This window comes from Psittacula echo (genome assembly GCF_963264785.1).
Source record: "Psittacula echo genome assembly, chromosome: 25".
NCBI classification, from domain to species: Eukaryota; Metazoa; Chordata; class Aves; order Psittaciformes; family Psittacidae; genus Psittacula; species Psittacula echo.
This window is the reverse complement of record NC_137760.1, coordinates 2,601,913-2,625,669: the sequence shown is the minus strand read 5'-3', so window position 1 is coordinate 2,625,669 and position 23,757 is coordinate 2,601,913. Positions and strand designations below refer to the sequence as shown.

Sequence of the window (23,757 nt, the reverse complement as noted above, 5' to 3'; positions counted from 1 at the left end):
TATTGCTCTAAAAACCTCAGTCTTTGGTTACAAGTTTAGTCTACCAAAGAGGATGGCCAACAACCAACTATGATCACTGCACCAACACCTTCCAAGTCCACACTTTGGTAGAAAAGCAAATCAGATTAATTTAAGCCTGTAGAACAGCTTGGCAGGTTCTCCACAGCAATTGCCTTGATGCTTTTATCTCTTTGAAATAGATGAGCCTCTTGCAAACAAAAGGAACTTTAAGTCACACAAATGTGAATGAACAAGGTTTCACAAATAAGAAAGGTCTAATCAGGGTGAAGTTTTCCTCCTTTCTTTCCCAAAAGCTTCTATTATACAGCTTGCAAGTACTGCTTTAGAAGTGGTTGCTTTTAAGAACTAATCAGAACCAAAGCACAGGGAAAACCACAAGGAAGCTGCCTCATTACAACCCAATGGGATTCCTAACTATTTCTATTCTTCTGCTCTGGTAGAGTATTATTCTATTATTACCCCATTAATTCTGGAGCAGCACAAGGGGGAACCCAGTTGTGCAACTCCACCTCACGCCATAACAAACAGTCTTTAACAGCTTTAAGCTGAGTGGTGGCCAGCAAAAGGATATAAACAGCCAAAGTGGTGTGAAAAGCCTTCGGTGTTCTCTTGTAAATACTTTCGTGTCCTTTGATAAGCATTGACTGGCATTCTCTGACTTGCCCACTGGCCCAATTCCAGGGCTGCTTCTGCAAGTCAGGACGGTTTTATGTAGTTGGTAAGGGTTGTGCTCATTCAAGGATGGGTGTGTTTGGGGCAGGGAAGAGCACTGAGCTGGAGAAAACTCCACACACGAATGATTCTTTAGATGGTGAGAATCAATGAGTTCAGTAGCTCTACAGAAGTTGTAAGAACCTGTCCTTATTATCATATAACTTAACAGCAGCTGACCACAGGATTGACAAGTACAGGTAAACCAACCATGCCCTGAAAATCCCAGACTGGGTTGGGTTGGGTTGGAAGGGACCTTAAAGCTCATCCAGTTCCAACCCCTGCCACGGGCAGGGACACCTTCCACTGGAGCAGCTTGCTCCAAGCCCCTGTGTCCAACCTGGCCTTGAACACTGCCAGGGATGGGGCAGCCACAGCTTCTCTGGGCACCCTGGGCCAGCGCCTCAACACCCTCACAGGGAAGAGCTTCTGCCTAAGAGCTCATCTCAGTCTCCCCTCTGGCAGGTTCAAGCCATTCCCCTTGGCCTGTCCCTACAGGCCCTTGTCCAAAGCCCCTCTCCAGGTTTCCTGCAGCCCCTTTAGGCACTGGAGCTGCTCTCAGGTCTCCCCTTCAGGAGCCTTCTCTTCTTCAGGCTGACCCAGCCCAGCTCTCTCAGCCTGGCTCCAGAGCAGAGCTGCTCCAGCCCTCACAGCTTCTCCTTGGCCTCCTCTGGACTCACTCCAACAGCTCCACGTCCCTCTTGTGCTGCTGCCCCAGAGCTGGATCTGGACTGCGGGGGGGGGAATCTCACCAGAGCTGTGTAGAGGGGGAGTCACCTCCCTCCATGTTACATGTACAGTCACACTATGTTATTAGAAGTCAACAGTGGCCTAGATAAACCCTGCAAATGCCTTCTACACGTTCAGAAACTCAGCCTTTCTTGGGCAAGACCTTAAATTATCAGATTAAAGAGGAAAACGTACAAAAGAACATCAAATCCCCACCTACGATGCCTTTAGATTAGTGCACGTTGAAGTGCATCAGAACATGGAAGTGAGAGGAAAAGAGCAACGCTTCTGAACACAACAGGAATGATTCCCACGGGCATATTATTAGCAAGCCAGCTCTGAATCCCAGACATACTTACAAGGATAAGGAACCTTGAACCATGGAGCTACCAACAGCACTCCGCGGCGTGCGTCTGTGCGAGCGTAGAAGCCGTACTTGGAGCTGTCAGGGGGAAAGACGTCTGTCACAGTGAAGATGAAGCAAAGCAACCACGACACCAAAATAGCTAAGATAATCTGTGAAAGAGAAGGGGAAAAAAAGAGCTGTTTACTATCATTGGCAATATTCATCAACAGCAAACAGCTCCTGCAGAGAATATCTATTACACACATATCCCAGTATGCTCTTAAGTGATATTTAAGTCTGAACGAGCAGTTAATCCTGTAACAGATCCATGAGGTGGTTCCCCCTGGCCCCTAACAAAGGTGCTGTTACAAAAGCTTTTGAATTAGAGCAAACCTCCTCTCTTTGCTAACAAATGGGAAAGTCTCCAAATGGGCACTTAAACCAGTGAATTAGGCTCAATTTTACCAGAGAACTAGAGAGAAGCCTTTTACATGGGGGCACCACGTCTTGCTTTCATAAAACTAGAAGATAATGATCTCACCATCCCTTTTTGGAGGGCTCAGTTTAGCCTTTCACTGCATGCATAAACATACTTTCTTCTCTACCCCCTTCCCTCCCCTTCATGATCTTCATCACTTTGATGACTCTTCATGAGGGTCAGAGACCAGAATGGGATCTGCAAGACTACAGCAAGAGGCTATTTCCTGTGGCAAACCACAGTATCCCAGAGTGTTTTGGGTTGGGATCTTAAAGCTCATCCAGTTCCAACCCCCTACCAGGGCAGGGACACCTTCCACCAGAGCAGGACGCTCCAAGCCCTGGGCAACCTGGCCTTGAACACTGCCAGGGATGGAGCATTGATGTTACTGAGATATCTATATAAATATATTAAATCTACAGATATAAGCGAACCATTCAGTTAACTTTCTCATAAGTCCATTTAAGCTTTCCTCTCACCTTTATGATTTTATTGCTAAGAAAAATCAAGAACCCACCCCAAACACAAATCAGTTTCTTTTGCCAACTGAAGACCAAGTTCAGCTACTCACAGGGAACATCTTGAAGAGCTGCAGCCTGTATGCTGTCCATCCCTTCTTGGATTTGTAAATGGGTAAAGGAAACTTGACATTTCTGGCATATTGAGAAAACAACAATACTAGGAAAATAGTCCTGAGAAGAAAAGGACAAGGAGGGTGGGACAGGAGAGACACATCGTTAGCACTGATGTATTCAGAATCCTTCTCAGCACAAACCTGCTCAGGCTCTTCAAACACCTGAAGACATCTGAAATTCAGCACAAAGCATCATAAGATGATATATGTTAAATAGATCATTATTCCACGAAAGCCAAACCAATGTAATTTGTGTTCTAAAGTGCTGCAAAACTAGCCAGCAGCAAACAGGGAAATGAAGCAACTAAAGAAAGATCTTCAGAGCAAAGAGCTACGCTGCGCTGCTGCCTTCTCTGGACTCAAACTGGCCAGGTTTGCTCCTCATATGAAGCTCAAAGGTTCCTGCTCCAAATCGGAAGAACTTGGAAAACGGGAGGCCAATGTAAAAGAATTTCTACACTTCCAACAGTTGCATAAAGCTCCAAAGCACTTGAAAACCCCCAGTCAAGGGAAATTCTCTTCAATTCTGAGTAATCCCCATTTCTTATTTTGTATACACATCTTTCACTAAGCAGCTGTACATTAAGCAGAATTGAGCCCAAACCCCCAAGAATCCATTCAAGTGCAGTTGAGTAACCCAATTCATCACAGCTTTTAGAAGCCTCAAGTATCATGCATTCCCCCCTCATCAAAACTAAGCTCCTCTACATGTTAACAATTAATTCAACTCTACAGCACCCACTGCAATGAAAACTACAAGCCCAGGGAGGTTGCTCAATTCTGAAGCAGCCAAACCCCAGTTCTGCTATAAAAAGGCCACACAAAGAGTCAAAATGTCTGAAGCAGCAGAGCTGTTCTGAAATCTGAGATTAAGTTTTTATCAGCTGACTTAAGAAGGAGGTGGATATTAAACCTCTCTTTTCTGTCCCAGATCAGTTTCAGACTGTAAGAAACAAACCTAGCTTTATGCTCCCTCAAGCTCCAGGAACAAAGAGCTCAGCAGAACGGTGGCATTTATAACCCTGACTCAAGTGATAAAGGCATCTTTTCCTTGCATGCAGGGAACATTCTGGCATCTCTCCCAACGTCCATTACGGAAAGATGGGCTCCATGCCCTGACAGCAGCCCTGAGGACTGGGAGGGACATATATTGATTTATTTAGTACAGAGTTGTAAGGAATGTAATAATATTACATTATTTTATCATAGAATGGTTTGGATTGAAGGGAGTTCAAAGCTCATCCAGTTCCAACCCCCTGCCATGGGCAGGGACACCTTCCACTGGATCAGGTTGCTAAAATAGAGTTGGAAATAATCACTTAAATAAGAAACTGAAGTGTTTGCAATCCTATTATCTTGGCTACACACCAGGGGGGTTCTGTGAAACACCAAATCCTGAAATTCCCAAACAAACAGGTCTGTTCAGCAGAGATCCAGGCAAAGCCCGATTCAGGAATAACTTCCCTTTCCACACATCATGAGGTGATGCGGTTTAGGGATGAAATTACTCCAGCTTGGCACCTGCAAGAACAAGCAAGGCCAGAGAACTGTCTGGGAACCTGAGAGTCATGTCAAACAGCATCTGCAGCTAATAGAGGAGAGCAGCTCTGCCACGGGGATTATTCTGCTACAGCAGATAGCAACACAGCATCTCTATCTCGGCAGAACAGTCAAGACAATCTCAAGTGCCGCATCTTGTAGAAATCAAGTTACTTTTGAGTGGCTCTAGATGGCCATGGAGTTATTCTGAACACTCTAAGTGCACATTTGTGTGTGACAGAAGCCAGAATCACTTATTGACTGAGTCATATTTCAATCCTGTTCCGAAATGGATGTAGTTTTTCCATCTGAAAAACATCAGCTTTAATTATATGTTTCCTTGTCAAATCCACCGAAGGTCTGGTTGATTGATTTAACATGAGGCCCAACTTGCACTGAATTTGTTTGATAGGAAAAGAAAACGTTCCTTTGGGTCAGCTGCTTAACAGAATAGTTACAAAAATACTCATGATGCTGACATCCAAGAGAAAAGAGAATTAAAGAGCCCTTCTAATCATAGGCTGCACTTACAGCATATTTTACATGTTCAAAGCACTGTGCGCACAGATTTGTCAGACCAGAACCTGATCTCATCAAGTCATTCCTTCTGCTTCCAGAGCCAGCACAAAGGTGGTCACTATACACTGAATATACCAACTACTTCAGCCAATTTCCTTCTCTTAAAAGGTGGTTTCCCTCCTTATTTCACTCAAATAGCAGCTCACAGGAAGCTTTTGTCTCCTCTTCATCTCATTCTTCTCAGTTATTCCCTTTCATACCACTAATCTTAAGTCTTTAATCTCCCTGATATCTATACCTACAGAAGCACGTGCATCATGCCCTAAATTCACTCTAAAAGCCCTTTTGTTTACTAAAGAGAAATCTCTCTTCTTAGGCTTCCTGGACTGACGGTGATCATAGAAATACATGTGCTCTGCCATCATACACACTTCTCTTGGCTATAGAGAAGCAAACCAGAATAAGGACAAATGGGCCATTCCTACTGACGGTATTTGCTTGCTGCTGCTGAACAAGAAACATTCACAATAGCAGCATAAAAATAGAAATACAAATTGGTCACTAACCTCCCTGCTGCTCTGCTGAATGGTCTTTAGCACTGGATCAGACCCAGCCAAGGACTCCCAGAACTATTGCTTTATAAAACTCTCTGCTCTCACACCTCACTTTCAGCTATTCTCCTTTCCTGCCTCCTCAAGATGCTGCTGTCCTTATTCCCAAATTGCCTGCTGATCCTATCCAGACCCACATGGATTCCTCCACACAGGATTTCTCCATGCTGGGATCACTGCAACGCTACCTTGGGCAGCTGAGCTGTTCCCTGGCACTCCAGGATTCCTGCATGACAACTTACCAACTGGGACCTAAGCCAAGAAGCCCCAGGAATACTTACAACATAGCGATACCCCAGTGTTTGCCTGCTCTTTCTCCAGCAGCTTGGAAACCAGAGAGGCCGATGAGAGCAACAGTGGGTGTGATGGTCAGAGGTCCAATGTACCGTAACAGGGCGCCGGGAAGGCCGAGCAAACCGATCACCACTTCTATCAAGGAGGACATGATAATAGCACCTTGGATCTGAACACACAAGAAGGGGAAAGAGACAGCTCAGTCATATCTTACAAGCAAACCCCAAACATCTCTTTTTTTCTGCTCTGGATTACAAACTGCAGTTAAAAGAATTCAGTGACACAGAAGAACTCAGCCAATTCTTTTCGTCATAAAACAGCTCATTAGGTTTAAGTGACTTATTGCTTAAGCATAACACTTATGGTTTTCTCCACAAAACTATTACACAGCAGACCAGTGGGCCAGTCTGGTAGTTGTGTGGATAGCACATGACACTGTCAGACAGGAGACCTGGGTTCCAGGCTAACCTTTAAGCTTTCAGATCGAACCGGCAAGGGTTGCTGGCGCCACGGAGGTGATGCTCCTAGCTCCTAGGGGCAGAGTGTATGCTGCATTGTTCACAAGTGCTCCTTAGAAGCTGGGATAGAGCAGCGTTGTGGTCTCAGGAGACTGTCAGCCCTCTTGGCTGCAGGGCTCTTGGCAGGATGTAGCTATGGTTTGAACATGGGGAAGAGAGAGGGGTTGTTTTTAATTAAGAAAAAGGTTTGCAGCCCAAAGCAACGGGATGGGAGATAAATTCCATGACACACGCCTTAATTTGGACTACTCTATCTAGCACTCTAAGTGGGATGCCTGGGCACAACCCCCATCCTGGGCTCTGCAGAGCATGACGAAGTTCAGACTGCAGTGCTGCGAGTGGAGAAGGAGTTGGATCTATTTCAGCAAGTCTCTTGGGAGAACCAACACCTTATCAGAATAGTCTCCAACTTAAGACACTTAGGGATGAACCGGATTTGCTAGCTGCGTAGTTACCTTCCACAGGACAGCCTACTGAACAGTGACAGCAGGCAAGTGGTCTGGTAGCAGCTGAACTGCTGCCAGTGAGCACAAACTGCAAAGAGAATTCATCTCACTTGTGCGTTTGTCTGAGCATCTTTTGGAATGTGGGAACTAGCTCCTTGTATTTGCTGTCCAGCAATGAACAAGTGGAAAAGATGAAGGCTTCCAGGAAATGAGTAAAGGGATATATCCAAATGAAAATCACAGTGAAAGAAGAAATCATCAACTTAAAAGACAAGAACACGCAGATGGGTAGGTGAGAACTTAACTGGAATTGGACAGATCAACAGCTAAAGGCTACTCCCACATTACCTCTCGTATTCTGGGATACCAGATGTGCTCAGTGTGAAGCAGTTCTGTTGTTCCGTTTGTAACTGTTAGATCTTACAAAAAGAAGAGAAGAAAACACAGGGATTTATTCCTTGGCCACTCTGTCATCACGTCATACAAAATAAATCTCTCCTTAAGCTGTGTCTGACAAGTGAGCCTTGATTTACATAGGATAAAAGTGCTGCAATGCTACAAATCAAGTAGGAACGTGCTTACATTCCCCAAGAGCTAACCACTAATATTATCCACTGTCCCAAAGTGGAAAAAACATCATAACTTTCACAAAGAAAGGACCATTACGGATTCCTTTCCCACTCCACTAAACAGATGAATGGAGAATTACTCAACTGCACACAAGGAATCAAGCACTCCAACGTCTCTTGTTCACCCATTCAGGCCACTCACTCACTGCCTGATGAACTGACCCGTGGTAACAACCCCATCTGACACCTCTGGAAGGTTAAAAGGTTCAAGAGCAAGATGCAGCAAAGGCTCCTTTTGAAAAGCTGAAGTAGTGGAACAAATTGCTTTGCCATCAAAGGTTATCAGGCAGCGTTTGCTTTCAACAAGGCTTGTATAAGGATACTGGCACATTTTGGTGCACAGAAACCTCCAACACACTTACTTTGCCTTTACCTCTCAGGCACTGAAACCCCTGGGCTACTTCCCAGCAGCTAAATCTGACTCCCCAGTGAGAAACTGGGAATGCCCAAAGCTAAGTTTCTATAGGAAAAAACAGCAGGAAAACTAATTAGATGGCCATAAGTGAATTAAGAGAGAGGTATAAACAGGTAAATAACATAAATATACATGATTAGAGCATCAAAAGGTCCCCTAGGAAGAACTTCAGTTAGAAGCAAGCAGCTTTCTCTATAGTCCTGTCTCACACTGCCCACAGTCTTACTACTGAATAGCCATTCCCCATGAAAATAACAGAGCTACTTCCACTTCAGTTTTCTGACCTAAGTTAAAGCAAAAGCCCCTTCCCAACCAGTTCTACTGCACATCCGCACTCTGAATGAACTCAAAACCTTTCAGGGTGATGATGGTAGCAGAGGAAAAGAGAAAATGAACATCCAACTACTGCCAAATCTTGCTCAAAAAGCCCCTAAAGGTGTGAGTTAAGCAGGTTAAAATAGTGGTCTTCAGGCAATGCTTAAACTTCCTACTACTCAACTTTAAAGCACTTGACTGGACTCACCATACCCTAATGCCATAAAGGAACATTTACAGAGTCCTGCCTTTATCTACGCTGTTAACAAAAGAACTGTTTCATGCTATTGCTAAATTGTCCTTGTCAGCATTTTTTGTGTCAACCTCCCCCACCCCAATTCCACAAGGGCATTTTTAGGAATCTTATTCCACAGCACAAAGCTTTAACCTTGTTAAATAAGAGAATGTTTCACATTCCATGCTCATTACTTGCAGTTTCTGTATCAAAAGGTTTAGCAGTCGCACTAGATGTGATCTGGGTCATTCGTCACTTAAACCTGAACAAGCATAAAGGAAAATTACCTGTGTTATTACACTTCCACTTCTCCAGGGACAGTATTGCTCGAGCAGGTGCTAAGAATGCGAAAGCACTCGCTTGAAACAAGGGTAACCTGGTGGAAAGGGAAAGAAGAGACACTGACGTTTCTCGCCGTTACGGTCCTGTGTCAGGATATCAGTTACAATTGGGGGTTACTCATCCTCAAAACCATCCTTTGTTGGGGGTTCTTACAAATGTGATGTATGAGAGTTTCTTATTAAAAAGAACAGCCACAGAAATGAGATCCTAAGACTTCACAAACCCAAGACCTGGCCGAAGATACTATATGCACGAAGTTAATACAACGCCTTGTAACAGCTTATTACCAGCACGTAGGTACCAGACTCTGGCTGGGTTTGACTCAGCAGCACAAGGATACAGATGCACAGTCTGATGTAAGTACCAGCCCCAGTGCTGAACATGCAGCTTTTACCATCCTGCCACATCAGAAAAGCTCTTTAATAGGACAGTATGCAGTCTGCATACTCAATGCCTTCCCTCTTCATGACTTGGAGTACAGTCATTTATACATTCATCTTTAAGTGTACGTGTAACTATTAGGTTGATAAGAGCTGATTAGATGTTCCAGGTGGCTACCACCAATAAACACAAAGGCTGCAAGAATTTCAAGATGACATTCTTAGCATTGGTGGTTACACTTCCCAAAAGGTTTAAGATCTAAAGAGCATCTACCAGCACCAACTACGTATTCATGGAATCAGCCAGAGCTTGCACAACGTCACAAATATCCTGCTGTTACTTAACTCCAGAGAAGATGCACTTTGAACTATCCTATAAATACTGTCATTAATGGGTTGCAATAACATTCTCTTTAATAGCAGATCTCAAACTCTTAACACATGAAACGCTTAATTGCTCCTGAGGCTCTAGTTACTGCTCTGTGTTTACGGCTGGTTTACAGCCACAATGAAGTGCCTCAATGCCAGGGCAAACACTAGTAAAGGAGAAAGAACCAACTGTAGTAGCTTAAGATAAAGATCAGAAAAGGCACAGAGAAGGAAAAAAAGAACTATGGGGGGGAAAAGTCCTATACAAGCTTAACACAGAAAAGATCAAACCAGATGTGTGTTACTAACACTGGTTGTAAAGTTCACAGGCAGGGAGCTAAAATAGTTGAACTACCACTAGAAAGGAGTTTGAGCAATGCAAAAAGCTGCCCCATCTACAACAAATGGTGAAAACTGCATTAGAAAGTCCAACTTCATCAAATTAAAGGAAACAAAGCTTTCCCTTTGGTGAGGAACCAGTTGGTAGCTACAAGTGAATGATTCACCTTATTTTTCAAGGTTCATTGAGCAAAGCCAGCAAGCTGGTGCCCATGGCAAAATACGCAATACCTGCAACAAGCTGTTACTCCTCTGACCACCTACACAGTCCTCTGTCCCCCTCCTAATGGTTTTGTAAATATACATTGCAAACACATTCTCCGGTGATGAAGTCAGTTGTACTGAGACCTGAGGCCAGACTGTGAGGTCTGTAACTCATGAAATACCCTGCACACATATTGAATCACAAGATCTTGGCAGGTGTGGCTTAGCTACTCACTCAGCCTTTGTATGAGGGTGATGAATGTCCTGCAGGCTGATGAATGCAGAGGACGGCACTGCCTGAGAGCTCCATCCTGAATGCCCCATCCCTGGCAGTGTTCAAGGCCAGGCTGGATGGGGCTCTGAGCAAGCTGCTCTAGTGGAAGGTGTCCCTGCCCGTGGCAGTGGGTTGGAACTGGATGAGCTTTAAGGTCCCTTCCAACCTTCTTTAAAACCATCCAACCAAGATCAGGCTCCTTCTGAAGAGACAGTGGCAGCTTGGAACATGACTTAGGAATTCCATTTCCCATTGCTAAGCCAGGCATTCATTACTAGCTGGGTAAAGGACCACCAAGCTTATGACTGGGATATCACTTTAATTTCATGTCTATAAATTACGAAGCTGTTCAGTTCTGGCACTATCCCTTGCGAAGACAGAGCTTTTAATGCAGTTAAAGCCATCTGGAAATGTCTTCATTATCTGAACGTGTCACACAGATGTAGAAATGATCAGTGTCCTGCTGGGCACAGCAACAAACCTGAACTGTTTAGGTATATTCAGGATGTATTTGAGGTATAGTAAAGCTGTATGTGATTGTCTCAGTCACAGTAATGACTCTGAATCCTTGCCAGATCTTTTGGCTTATTACATCATCTGCCAAATAGCTTGAATTCCTAAACTCAGTATGGGTACCAAACCAACTCCACCTCACAACGGAGCTCAATCCATCTTTAAGGACCTTTAAACCATGGAATTTGACCTTTTGAAACCCTCGTGGCTTTATTTGCTGAAATGCTTTGCAGTTGACAGACTTGCCAATAAATACTTCAAAATCTCATTCAGACAACATCGCTGCTAGATCCCATTCCCAGCCTTACATAAAACCCGAATCACATGTTAAAGAGTTATAAAACCATGGAAATTTTCTCCTTAAATACACATTCACTTATCTTAAGACCCAAACCCAATTGCCTCTTCAGCAGCTGCATCAGGACTTCACAGTGCAAGTGGAAGTGACTGAATAAAACCCCCAAGACAACAAAACCACCGCATCACAGACTGCAGAGGTGGGATTATACAGAAGGAACAGTGGTTTTCAAACTGATGGGAACATATTGGTTTCTGCAAGAGCCCCAAATCACTCTGTAGTAAGTAATAAGGAGTCCAAGATTAGTTAGAGGGGGTGAAAACCAACCAAAATGTGACAAACTTGAGTTCTGTGAAGAAATACAAGTGTCAGGAAGCATAAAAACTAAGCTTTTTCTGCTAAATTTGAGGCAGAAGAAGAAAATTGGTAGAAGTCCAGGCAAACAAAGCACCTTTGAGTTCATCTCCACCCACAGCTCTGCACTTCTAAACTGCATGAGTTCAATCTTCAGTAAATCCAGGGAGGAGATGCTCAGAGCTGAACAATGAAAGTCCTTATCTTCCTAAGTTCCTAAGTCAACTGCCTAAGCCAACATGCCCTCGATTCCCTACATACAGCACAGAGGGATGGGGGGAAGAAGAATACATCGCTCCCATCAAAAACCACCAAAGGGCACAACTGTGCTCTTCCGCCTCCTTTCGGATGAGGTACTGTTATAACTAAGGCAAGCTGCCCTATGAGCACAGAGAGCCGAGCAGGCAGAAAATACGATTAACTGCAGGTAGTCTTGACTAAAAAGACATTGGGAGGGAAAATCTTCTCTTTCAGGTATTTTCATGATGCTGTTTTGTCGTCAGAATAAACTTTGCATACAAACCAGCAGTGATTAAGTAACAAAAATAATAAAGGGGTTTTTCAAAGGACAAAAAGCACAGAAAAGCTCAATATAGTGAACTCAAAAAGCAACTGAACATTGCACTGTAAAACCTGAACTATATGGAAAAATTTTAGATGAAAAGCTGATCCACAATTTCAAGTGCTCTACCATGGGCTTGGCTGCCCACACCCTATGGAGCCTTTTCCACCCAAAGATTCTGCTTCTTAGCCAAATCTTTGAAAATAGGAGGGAAAGGGGGGTGTTTGTTATTGAATCCCAGCCTGGTTTGGGTTGGAAAGGACTTTAAAGCCCATCCAGTTCCAACCTCTGCCACGGGCAGGGACACCTTCCACCGGAGCAGCTTGCTCCAAGCCCCTGTGTCCAACCTGGCCTTGAGCACTGCCAGGGATGGGGCAGCCACAGCTTCTCTGGGCACCCTGGGCCAGCGCCTCAGCACCCTCACAGGGAAGAGCTTCTGCCTAAGAGCTCATCTCAGTCTCCCCTCTGAGAGGTTAAAGCCATTCCCCTTGGCCTGCCCCTAAAGGCCCTTGACCATTTTCTATTGGAACTCAAGATTTCAGCTCACATTGTACAACTAAATGACCCATGAATCGTTCAAGTAAGGGTATACCCTTAAATATGCCCTTTTCTTCTGGCTTTAGTTATCACCCTTGTTTTGTTCAAGAAGATGCAGAAATCACTCAAAGGTTTTAGCTATTCCCGGTTCTCAGGGGCAGTGTCAACACCAGTTGAAGTGAATATGTCAAACACCTCTCAGTGCCTATTGCAGAACATGAGTTTTTAAAGAAGCATTTATCTTCATGTTCATAACACTTACAACATCCTGCTCCTTCCCACACCAGCTTTTTACAAGTATTTGCTAACACCTGAACTGGTCTCTTGCATCTTCCCAAGGAGAGCAGACACAAGAAGAGGCACAGGCGTCCCTGTAAAGCTACACTTCCATGTGTGTTCGTTCCCAGCTGAAGGATCATGACCTGCATCTCAGAGCAACTAGCAAATAAAAGCAAAGGAGCTGCTTGTGCTGGAAGGTAACAGACACTCAGGTCAGAGAATTAAAGCTCATCAGTTTTCATTCCCTTTTTCATTTGACAAGCCCTTTACAGAAACAAGCACACAAATTGCTGTAGCTCTAATCACAGCAATCTAAATATTGGCAAGATTATAGCAGCATTCAAGAAACCAGTACAAATATCAAACTTGGTTCCTCTTCACCAAGGTGTATGAGGTTTTCCTTTCCCCTAGAAACACTTCTAGTTTCTCTGTCTTCACAAATTTCCCTCCTCTAATCCTTCCCCCTCCCTGCTGTATTTTCTTACCCTTGGAATGCCTTCTCTGATTTCAGATTCACCTTTTTTTGGGAGCAGCTTTCCAAAACCTTTCCATAACTGCCCTGTATTTGACCTGTTATCTTGGGTTTCAAGTGTATCCTTTGAAAATAGATTACCTCCTCTTGGATCTTGGCTAGCATCCTGGAATTCCCAACAGATATCTAGTCTTATCACCATCTCAACACCCAGACACAAGTCCCGAGTCTCACCTGCACCCAAAAGTTGTTTGCAGCAATGTAGTGATGCCCACACAGAAGAAAATGGTCCCAATCAACTGGCTGGTAGCCCACTGGTCAAATCCAACACACATAGCATCAGCTAGCAGAAAGGGCACTGCTATAGTTCCACTGAAGCACGTCAAGTAATGCTGTGAAGAGAAAAAGGGGTCGGTCATACTGCAGCCAATCATAGAATCAATCAGGTAGGAAAAGAGCTTGAAGATCATCAAGTCCAACCATCACCCCAGCACTGCCAAGGCCACCACTAACCCATGGCACTCAGGGCCTTGTCTACAGAGTATTAAGAAGTCAATACACTTATGACCACCTTTTCCTTTGCTTTGGCTGTTTCTGCTCCCGAATGAGCCAGCAAAGCTCCCACTTCCTGCTCCTAAGCATTTCTTCAAGTATTTTCCTGCCATGCTGAGCTACCACTGGCCTGTTGCTAACAATGCTACTGCTATAGGATGAACTAGGTTGTTTGAATAGCTACAGGGCTACTGCTCTTGAGGAGGAGGTATCTAGGTAACTGCACTGAAAACAGCTTCTAACTCAGGAAAGCAGATAAATAACTCCATTCACTTTCAGCCATGTGAAAACATCAGCTTACAAATGAACTTAAGGGCACACACAAACTAGGATGCAAATAAGCAACCAAGTACCAGAAACTAAGTACTCGATACTACTTCTTCAATTCAAATACATTAATTCTTCTTCAATTCAAATACATTACTACTCCTTCAATTCGAATAACATGAAGCAAACAAAACCCAAGAATCACCACATTCAACAGAAGTAAAAATATAATCCCTCCAGAATCCCTGCTGAGTACCCTTGAGGAATGGCAGAAATAAAAAGGATGGCTTGGAATGTATTTATTTGGAGATCTCAACATACTTTACAGATATTAACAAATTCTCAGCATTCCTCTGGGACAGATATTGTTACTATTCGTGAAAGAAAGGAGATGAAAGAGCTATTCTGCTTCAAACAAGTGTGTGGCTGAGCTGGTAGTAGGGTCCAGCTCACCACTACAGTCCTGCTCCTTGCAGGAATGCAATGCTTCCACTCCAAGGAGTACAGAATTTGCCTGCCTTGTCTAGCAGTGAGCCTACAGGTCCAGGGTGATGCTATCAAGCTTGCAGAATTGAAATGACAACAGCAGCAGCTTTAATAGTCAAGATCTCAGAATTAAGCCATTCTCTCTCTCTTCGTCTTTAGTTCCTTAGGTACCAAATGTCACTTTCTGAAGCTTCCCACTTTGCATTTGCTCCCTCATTTACTAACAGCAGCTTAGAAGATTAAACGTTTAAATGAATCTCACAAAAGTATAAGCAGCAAACAATAATATAGATCAGCGTCAACACAGTAACCTTAGTTTCTGCTGAAAGTGATCCCCCACTATCTTAACACTTCCTTCAGACAAGTGAGAGTGTGGGAAGAATAAAGCTATCACATATACAAGTGCAAAGAACTACACAGAAAATACTAAGCAAGCTCTAAAAGTGACAGAGGGAAAATTACAGCTGGTTTAGAACATACCTGTAACCCCAAAAATATGCAGAGATACCAGGGAGGGACGTCTTCGATGGTGTAAATCATGTCAGTTCTCTGGGCATCTAAACTGCCGCTGCTGTCCAGTGTCTCTGCCAAAGAGCTCTGTTTGACAGGGAGGGTGAAGAAGTGGATTAGTGTTACCTATGAATAAACTGAATGGGAACTGTCAGGCAATTCCCAGATACTCCAAAACTGGTGTAATAGTCCCAAGCAATGCTGATGTGTGATGTTTTTCAAGCCTTTTACCTATGATTTCTTCTCATCTCCAGCTACTGAACTTGTACCAAACACATTCACTTCTCCAAGCCAGCCCCTGCTGATTTACACTAACACAACTGTTCATTTATGATACACCCAATCTGGCAGCCAAAAGGCGCCCTAAAAATGGGATTGTCATGACAGAACTGTTTATTAAAAGTCAAAAAGGAAGAATGAGAACTAAGGAGAAGAGTCAACAACAGCAATTTTCAGAGCAGAATGGCTATCCTTGCATAAGAGAAGAGCACAGGGAAGACAGTTCCTCATTCCAGTAATTGCTTCCCCACTTAATTCTTACTCAATTCCAGCCTTGGTTAACCTTTTAGAGCCACAGGATTTATTAGTTTTGCTTCCACCCCACATTGAAGCAGAGAAGAAAACACTGCTCATTATAACTAAATACATCCATGGCCAATTCCTATTAGTCAAGAGGACTTCCTCCAAACCGACAGGAATTTAAGTGAGATCACATTCCGGCCTGGCATGTGCCCTTGTTTGCAGGGAGCTAAGAGACAACTGACCACACATATACACGCAGCACAATCCCTGCAGCTTCTCCAGTAAACCAAGATTGAGCTCAGTCATTTCTTCTTCCCATCTAAGTGGAATCGTTCCGTTCCAGCTCTCTGGTTTGGAAGTTCCTGAGGATGAAAACACAATGCTCCAAAGCTCCAACACTACCACCAAAAGCAGAAGGAAGCATCATTTCAGCTTAACTAACCCAAAAATACCTTATATAACTACTGTTCTGACCTAACCCACACTAGAACATAAAAACCTCCTGTGAAGCAGCCTTACACAAAGATGGGGAACTTGGCCAGACTTGTGACTTTCCCTCAAGAGGTCTTTTCTGCTTCAGAAATCACAACACATCCACAGATTGTGCTTAGATAATCTCCCTTTGGTTTATCATCTCCAAGGTTAGGGAAGCCAAACTGAGCCAGGGTATTTCCCTCTTATCTCAGGTTTCTGTTAGTAAAACAAATGCCATTGGGTTCATTCCAATTCAGGGAGTGCAAGTGACCGCATCACTATGGAAAGGTTGACGGTATCACAGTGGAAAAGCAAAATACAACAAAACTAATACCAGAAAACACTTTCAAACAGCATCAAGCACTGAGCAAGCTCCTCACCAAAGTGAGTTTAAATAAGGTACAAGTCCTATATGGAGGAACAGGGAAATGGTTCACTGCACAACTCATCTCGCCAGCTTGCAGCACTGATGCCTGTCTTTACGCAGTCAATGAAGGAATGACACTGTCCTGACCTGAAACACTGACAAAGGAAAAGAAGCAAGAACTTGAGTTTTAGAGCTTCACCTCACACTGGAGGGTGAGCATTGAGCATCCTGCATGCATCTTGTCTCTAACTGGAACTTGGGAAAACACCTGCATATCCTCATGTGTCCCAAGCACAGCGTTAGGCTGGTCAGAGACCAGATGGGAGCAGCCCTGAAAATCACAGAGTCCCAGACTGGTTTGGGTTGGAAGGGACCTTAAAGCTCATCCAGTTCCAACCCAATGCCAAGGGCAGGGACACCTTCCACTAGAGCAGCTTGCTCCAAGCCCCTGTGTCCAACCTGGCCTTGAACACAGATAATGGCTAAAGGGAACTAACATGGAAGAGACCAAGACTAAACAGTGAGCAATTGGAGAGCTCAGGTGAGGTCTGGCTCTGACTGCTGTGGGTAAGTCATTGGGTAGTCACTGGCCCTCTCATATCTTAAGCATGTGCCTGCTGGTTTAAGGTACTGCTGGTACTTGCCAAGTATGCCATAGGGAACTGCTGGGAATAAACTGCACCTTCTTGAGGGAGATACCAATCAGAGACTAATTCTTTTTAACTGGCCAAGGGAGGGACAACACAAAACAGGAATAAAAAGCACAGAATAAGTATAAACAGGGGAAACGTCCGCTTGTGAGTCAACGTAAGCACTGGGCATCCTCCAGCAATTAAATACATTTCAGTCCAGCAATTAAATACATTTCAGTCCTCTTTGTTAAAGGCTTTTTAATCAAGGTCTTTCATTTGCCTTTCTGGTGAGTGATCTCTCAAGAGGAATGGGAAGCCACGAAGATGCTTCATGCACACGCTTATTTGAAGTGAAAAGCAGGAGGTTTGCCCAGATTACCAGAAATACTATCTTAATAGATGAGGCTTTAGCTGCTGCAGCCCCTCCTTCCGCTGTTCATTCATTATAAGCCACAGCAAAGCTTTAACTCAAGCAGATTTGGCTGATTAAAAGCTCGTGGTCTCTTTAAGGTGAATTATCAACAGTCATTTACCGTTCTGATCACATGGATCAAGTGGAAGGGAGAGAAACACAGTAAAAACAGGCCACGAAGACATGCTTCAGCGTCTAGAGATGGCTTATCTTGGTTGCACAACTTCATCCCAGCACCTTTTGCTCAAGGCTATTTATCAGATTGTTTCTCTCCACGCTAGTCTGAGCGTGCTCCAAGGATCAGCCACCACAGACACTGCAGGTCAGCAGTTGCCAAAATGTGCCCATGAAAACATCAGCCTGATCAAGGTGGTAGCAGGGAGTACTTGAGGCATACAGGCAGACCATCCCTAACAGTGCACGAAAGCACACTGTGGCATTCCTAACACTCTTTGGAAACACAGTTTGGTCAAGTTGAGGCTTTTTGGAGCTAAGGCTTAACCACAAAGCCAAGCAGATACAAAAAGGTGCTGTTCAGATTTACTGCAATCCTCTTATTTTAAACAGCAGCTCAGGTTCACACCACATCTACTTGGAACGATGTTATTGAACAGGCCTGGGGAATGATGGAATTGAGAAAAAACCTGCAAAAATCACAACCACATTGAATCATGGAATCAACCACGTTGGAAGAGAACTTTAAGCTCATCCAATCCAACCATTCCCAGCACTGCCAAGGCCACCACTAACCCATGGCACTGAGGGCCTTGGCTCCACAGTGTGTGAGCACTTGCAGGGACGGTGACTGCAGCCCTGCCCTGGGCAGCCTGTTCCAATGCCTGAGCACCCTTTGGGCAAGGAATTGCTCCTCAGCTCCATCTAAACCTGCCCTGGTGCAGCTTGAGGCCGTTTCCTCTTGTCCCATCCCGTGTTCTTTGGGAGAAGAGCCTGACCCACCTCATTACATCCTCCTGTCAGGCAGCTGTAGAGAAGGTTATGGTCCCCCTTGAGCCTTCTCTTCTCCAGACTAAACAACCCCAGTTCCCTTTGAGGCCTCAACTGGGTCGTTGATCCTGAATGATCTAAGATACAATCATCAATATCCTAAGGAAAAATGCTCCAGGGTTTTTACAAATGACCTGAAATCCATTCATAAAGCTGTCACTCTATACTGATAAACAGCCCCCTACTTGGAAAGAAGACGAGAAAAATTAAGTTTATGAGGTTGGAGCTTGGAGGAAAGAGAATGGGAAAGCTTCTGCTTTTGAAGGCACTCAATACTACCAGTTTCCTTGACTAAATGCAGAAGTAGTTAAGGCCTGAAGAACAGCACAGAATGACCTTACCATGGAAACCATGCAAAAGGCCAATGGAAATGAAATCCGAAAACTGCCTATTACAGATTTTGGTGCCAGGTCAAAGTGCTTCTAACATCTGCTGAGTCACTCCCTGTGTTCTGCAACCCAAATATGTGACCAGAAGAGTCACAAGGACACAACTCCCCCAAGCCTGATCTGAATCTGCAAGTCAGCATGGCTGATGGGAGAAAGGAAATCTCTCAGCCCAGTAAAACCAGTGTGGACAAATAAGAGAACTGAGAAAGCAAGACTGAGTTCTCACCTAGAAGGAGAGCACTACGTACCTTCTCTGCTATGCCATTTTCTGTAGTATAGATGGCCATCAGCTCAGTGTCTTCTGTATCCTGGTCACCGGTGGATGTTGCTCCACCATTTATCACCACCTTAGAAATAAAACAGCAGGAAAAAGAAACACAAGGTCTTCAAATGAAGATTCTGTTTGGGATCCCACCTCAGGTCACTCCGTTTTCCCTCCTGGTACTTGACATCTTGTCACAAACCACTACAAGCATGGCAAGCAATCATTTCTATTCCTAGACATGTTATAGACAGGCATTACATACAGCTCCTCAAAGCCTGGACAGTGTCCACTGAGGGTGGGAAGAAACCATCAGGAGACTGATGGGAAGAGTTCTTATGTGCAAGATGTGGAAGATATGTTCTTATGTGCAATTACGTGGAAGAGCAGATGTGCACAACAGAATGATACAACAGAAAACCTGAATAAGAAAAAGACAACAAATGTTTCCTTGTTGCCTCCTCCTCTTCGTCAAACAAATCAGGACATAACCAGGGTAGTAGGACAGTCAACAGTGGGACAGGGCTACAGCATGGGTGGATGAGGGAAGAGCGAGTGATGCATCTACCTGGAGTTCTGCAAGGAATTTGATGACACTGTCCTTCACAATATCCTTGTCTCTAAACTGAAGAGACATGGCCTTGATGGATGGACCATTTGACAGATAAGGAATTGGCTGGATGGTCACACTCAAAGAGCTGCAGTCAATGGCTCAGTGTCAAAGTGGAAATCAGTGATGAGTGGTGTTCCTCAGGGGTTGGTGCTGGGACTGGAGCCATTTAATATCTTTGTGAGTGACATGGACATGGGATTGAGCACTCTCAGCAAGTTTGCCAATGACACTGAGCTGTGTGGTCTGGGTGACACACTGGAGGGAAGGGATGAGAGCCAGAAGGACTTGGACAGGTGGGACCATGGAAATGTTATAAAGTTCAGCCAAGACCAAGTGCAAAGTCCTGCCACAGGGTCAGGCCAATCCCCAGCACAAACACAAGCTGGGGTTTTTGTGTGCTTGAGCCCAGACCCCATCATGTGCATGGCTGCACCCCCAAAGTGTGAGCAGCAGGTTGAAGGAGGGGATCCTTCCCCTCTGCTGTGCTCTGGGGAGACCACCCTGCAGTCCTGATCCAGCTCTGGGGCAACAGCACATAGAGAACAACATTCATAGAGCTGTTGAAGCGAGTGCAGAGGAGGCCATGGAGATGCTGCGAGGGCTGGAGCAGCTCTGCTCTGGAGCCAGGCTGAGAGGCTGGGTCAGCCTGGAGAAGAGAAGGCTCCTAAAGGGGAGACCTTAGAGCAGCTCCAGTGCCTAAAGGGGCTACAGGAAACCTGGAGAGGGGCTTGGGACATGAGACGTTCAAGGCCAGGTTGGACATAGGGGCTTGGAGCAAGCTGCTCCAGTGGAAGGTGTCCCTGCCCATGGCAGGGGGGGTGGAACTGGATGAGCTTTAAGGTGCCTTCCAAACCAAACCATGCCACGATTCTAACTGTTCTCATGAGGAGCTGCCTGGGGTGTTGCATGTCCTGTGACCAGCACTGCTTTAGAGCACACGTATGAAATAACCACAGACACCATAATTGGCCATGCTTATATATAAACAGCAGCAAGTGGCAAAGGAGGTTTCAGTAGCTACTTGTGGAAATAAACACTGCACAACACGATTAGAGCAGAGTATTATTAACCCGTTCACACTGAGTTTGACCATATAGTACCTGGATGTGTTACTTACAGGCAGGGTGAAAAAGGTGGGGTGTTTAGTTTCGTCCTCATATTTGCCTTCCGTGGAGCCTCCTGCCTCCACCGATTTTGAAGTGGTATTCTTACCAATCCCCATCGTTTCCAGAACGTCAAGGACTTGCATACAGTCCCCAAGGGGATGCTCTGGGGTGAGAGGCCAAGGACTAAGGACAATTCCTTATTTCCACAGCAGCTCCTCCAGGAATCTCTGAAGTGCTCAGTAATCCAGCTGCGGCATCGGGGCTGCTTTTTTAAGTATCATTAGCATCAATGGCACCTAGAATTGAAGAGAGAAATTCATTTTTAAGTCATTACCCAAGATACATGTACAAAGACTTGTGCCCTGCAGCCCTGGTTCCCTTTCACACTCATGACTCACCAACTCTTACCATTCCCTTTTGATTTGACCATTAACAGATGAGCATTTAAAGATAAAGTTGATGGCATTTTAAGGTTCTTTCAGGATGGGAATGTGCTGATTATTCTCTCAGCCTTCTCTTGTGGTCTTCAATTATGTTGCAGCCTTGGTCTTGTTTTAATATCATAGCCATTTCCATGGTATTTTTGGGAACAAAGTGCTCCTGTACCCCAGCTATGCAGCAACAGAGGACAGTTCGCTACCGAGCACCCATTGAAAACATTACTTGTGCTGTCAAAGAGTGTAAATGTGGAGACTTACTCACAAGTTCACCTCTATGTAACTAAACCCTTCCTTTTCAAACAACTCCTTTTGAAGTCAAAAGCTTCCTGGAAGCTTAGACTAAAGCGACAGTGAAGCACAGCTGAGGGCAGTATTTCAGACAGGAACACCCTCACCCGAACTTAGTTCAGTGGCATGAGGGATGTTCAAAGTCATCTGCCTGATGATGCTGAAGCAACTGCTTCAGGATAAAACTGAAGTTTTATGTAATTAGCAGCACTTCTGTTTTGGCACAGGAACAGGAAAGATCACACAGTTTACTGGTTCTTTGCTTTTCCCAAGTGGGTCATTACAGCATAGTTCCCACATCTCCTCCTTAACTTGTACCTGCCACTCCAAGGTCACTCAGACTTTTGCCATTTCCAACACTAAGGAGCATGAATGAAGGGACTTGAACCTCAGTTTCCCACAGGGAAGCAGAGAAAAGCTTGCAGCAAACCCAGTTTGCAGCCTGTGGCTCCTGAGCTTCGAAGAAGAAAGCACAGTGCAGACGGCTGAGGTGAAACAAGTTCTGGTACAGAGGAAAGGACACGACAAAACCCCAAGAACGGCCTCTTCTAACTCATAGCAAGTTAATGATATTTTAAACTCTTCATCAGGGCCTGCAGGGACAGGCCAAGGGGAATGGCTTTAACCTGCCAGAGGGGAGATTGAGATGAGCTCTTAGGCAGAAGCTCTTCCCTGTGAGGGTGCTGAGGCGCTGGCACAGGGTGCCCAGAGAAGCTGTGGCTGCCCCATCCCTGGCAGTGCTCAAGGCCAGGTTGGACACAGGGGCTTGGAGCAACCTGCTCTAGTGGAAGGTGTCCCTGCCTGTGGCAGGGGGTTGGAACTGGATGATCTTAAGATCCCTTCTAAGTCAAACCATTCTATGATTCTATAATTGCTAGAGGTGGAAATGCCACTAAGGGACATTCAAAAACCACAGTTATGTAGGTATCAGAAACCCCAAAAAGTGGGGTCTGGTTTCTTTCTTAAGCTTCTCTTCCAAAACGCTGCTCAGGAACACGCCACCAGTTTGGATGTCAACTGGAATTGCAATAAAACAAAACCAAAGACCCTTCAACCAGGGGACTGGGTGAGAAATTACCAAGTGCTGATGTTTTAGAACCTCTTCATAGCTGTTACTTGCCCATTTGCTAGAAAATTCTGGTTCTTTGAGGTTAAAGAGAGATTAATCCTTCAAAGCAATCCCACTTTCCACAAGAGAAAACAGCCGTACCTAAGAAACAGCACTTGGGCACTGAGACACCCTTGAGCACTCCTAACTAAACCCAAACGGAATGCAAAGTACTGCCTTCAAATAAGGGTTTCAGTAAGCCTTGTTTCCCACACATTAACAGCATCATCAGTTATTTCTCACTTAAGACTGAAGGAGCAAACCAGCTTAAGTGCTCCTCTGAAAGAAAAAGGCATCCCTGTTTTTCCAGTAACCACTGACTGCTCATCAGAAGTGCCAATCTCCAGACATGAAGAGCAACATCCAATTAGTTTGTCTGCTTCCACCTCAAATCCCTACAGGAACCTTCCTCTCCAGGCTGCCTAGGCAGGCCTGGGAGTGGTATGAGCAGGTTAGAGGCAAGAGGCAGGTACCAGTTCAAGGTCTGGGGGCAGGAGGGGTGCCTGGGGTGGGGTTTTTGGAGGGGGTTTGTTTGCTTCCGTTGTAAAGGGTGAAGGATTTTGTTGAAGCCCACACGAAAAAACAGAGAAGAAAAGCATTTGCCTTCTTCTGTCAACGGAGACAGGTTTTATTCTCCAAGAAAATCAGTGATGGAGACAGGCGTGGTTTGGTCTGGCAGCTTTATCATCTTGCATTGGAAAGGAAAAGGCAGAATTACAGCTCCTTAACAAAGGCAGCCAGGCCAATAAAACACCACTGAGAGAGTTACACCAGCAGGAAACCTGCCATCAAGGAGAGCTGGTTTAAGGTATTCCGGCATGATAAGCTTCTTAGTTAGCATTAACTAACATCTCCACTGATGCAAAAGAAAAGACCACATAATCCTATTTTGCTTTGCATTGCACAACACTAAGACTGCTATCTTCTCAAAGAAGATGGGATCCTTCCTTAGGAATTGGTC

At 44.7% G+C, this 23,757-nt stretch overlaps 1 protein-coding gene across 5 annotated transcripts in view; it reads right to left on the bottom strand.

The window, feature by feature from the left end:
- Window positions 1-23,757, bottom strand: part of SLC23A2 (solute carrier family 23 member 2) — a 72,217-nt gene that overhangs the window by 12,926 nt on the left and 35,534 nt on the right. For 4 of the 5 annotated variants that reach the window (XM_080634690.1, XM_080634692.1, XM_080634689.1 and 1 more), the window contains exons 2-10: window positions 20,972-21,256; window positions 19,228-19,326; window positions 15,149-15,265; window positions 13,598-13,755; window positions 8,728-8,816; window positions 7,195-7,265; window positions 5,870-6,051; window positions 2,857-2,977; window positions 1,821-1,977 (exon numbers count right to left, since the gene is read on the bottom strand). In XM_080634690.1, coding sequence (XP_080490816.1) covers window positions 1,821-1,977; window positions 2,857-2,977; window positions 5,870-6,051; window positions 7,195-7,265; window positions 8,728-8,816; window positions 13,598-13,755; window positions 15,149-15,265; window positions 19,228-19,326; window positions 20,972-21,103 — 1,126 coding nt within the window. In that variant the 5' untranslated portion in view covers window positions 21,104-21,256. Of the gene's footprint in view, window positions 1-1,820; window positions 1,978-2,856; window positions 2,978-5,869; window positions 6,052-7,194; window positions 7,266-8,727; window positions 8,817-13,597; window positions 13,756-15,148; window positions 15,266-15,942; window positions 16,064-19,227; window positions 19,327-20,971; window positions 21,257-23,757 lie in introns of those variants that run through there. The other variant, XM_080634693.1, reaches the window with a different exon arrangement.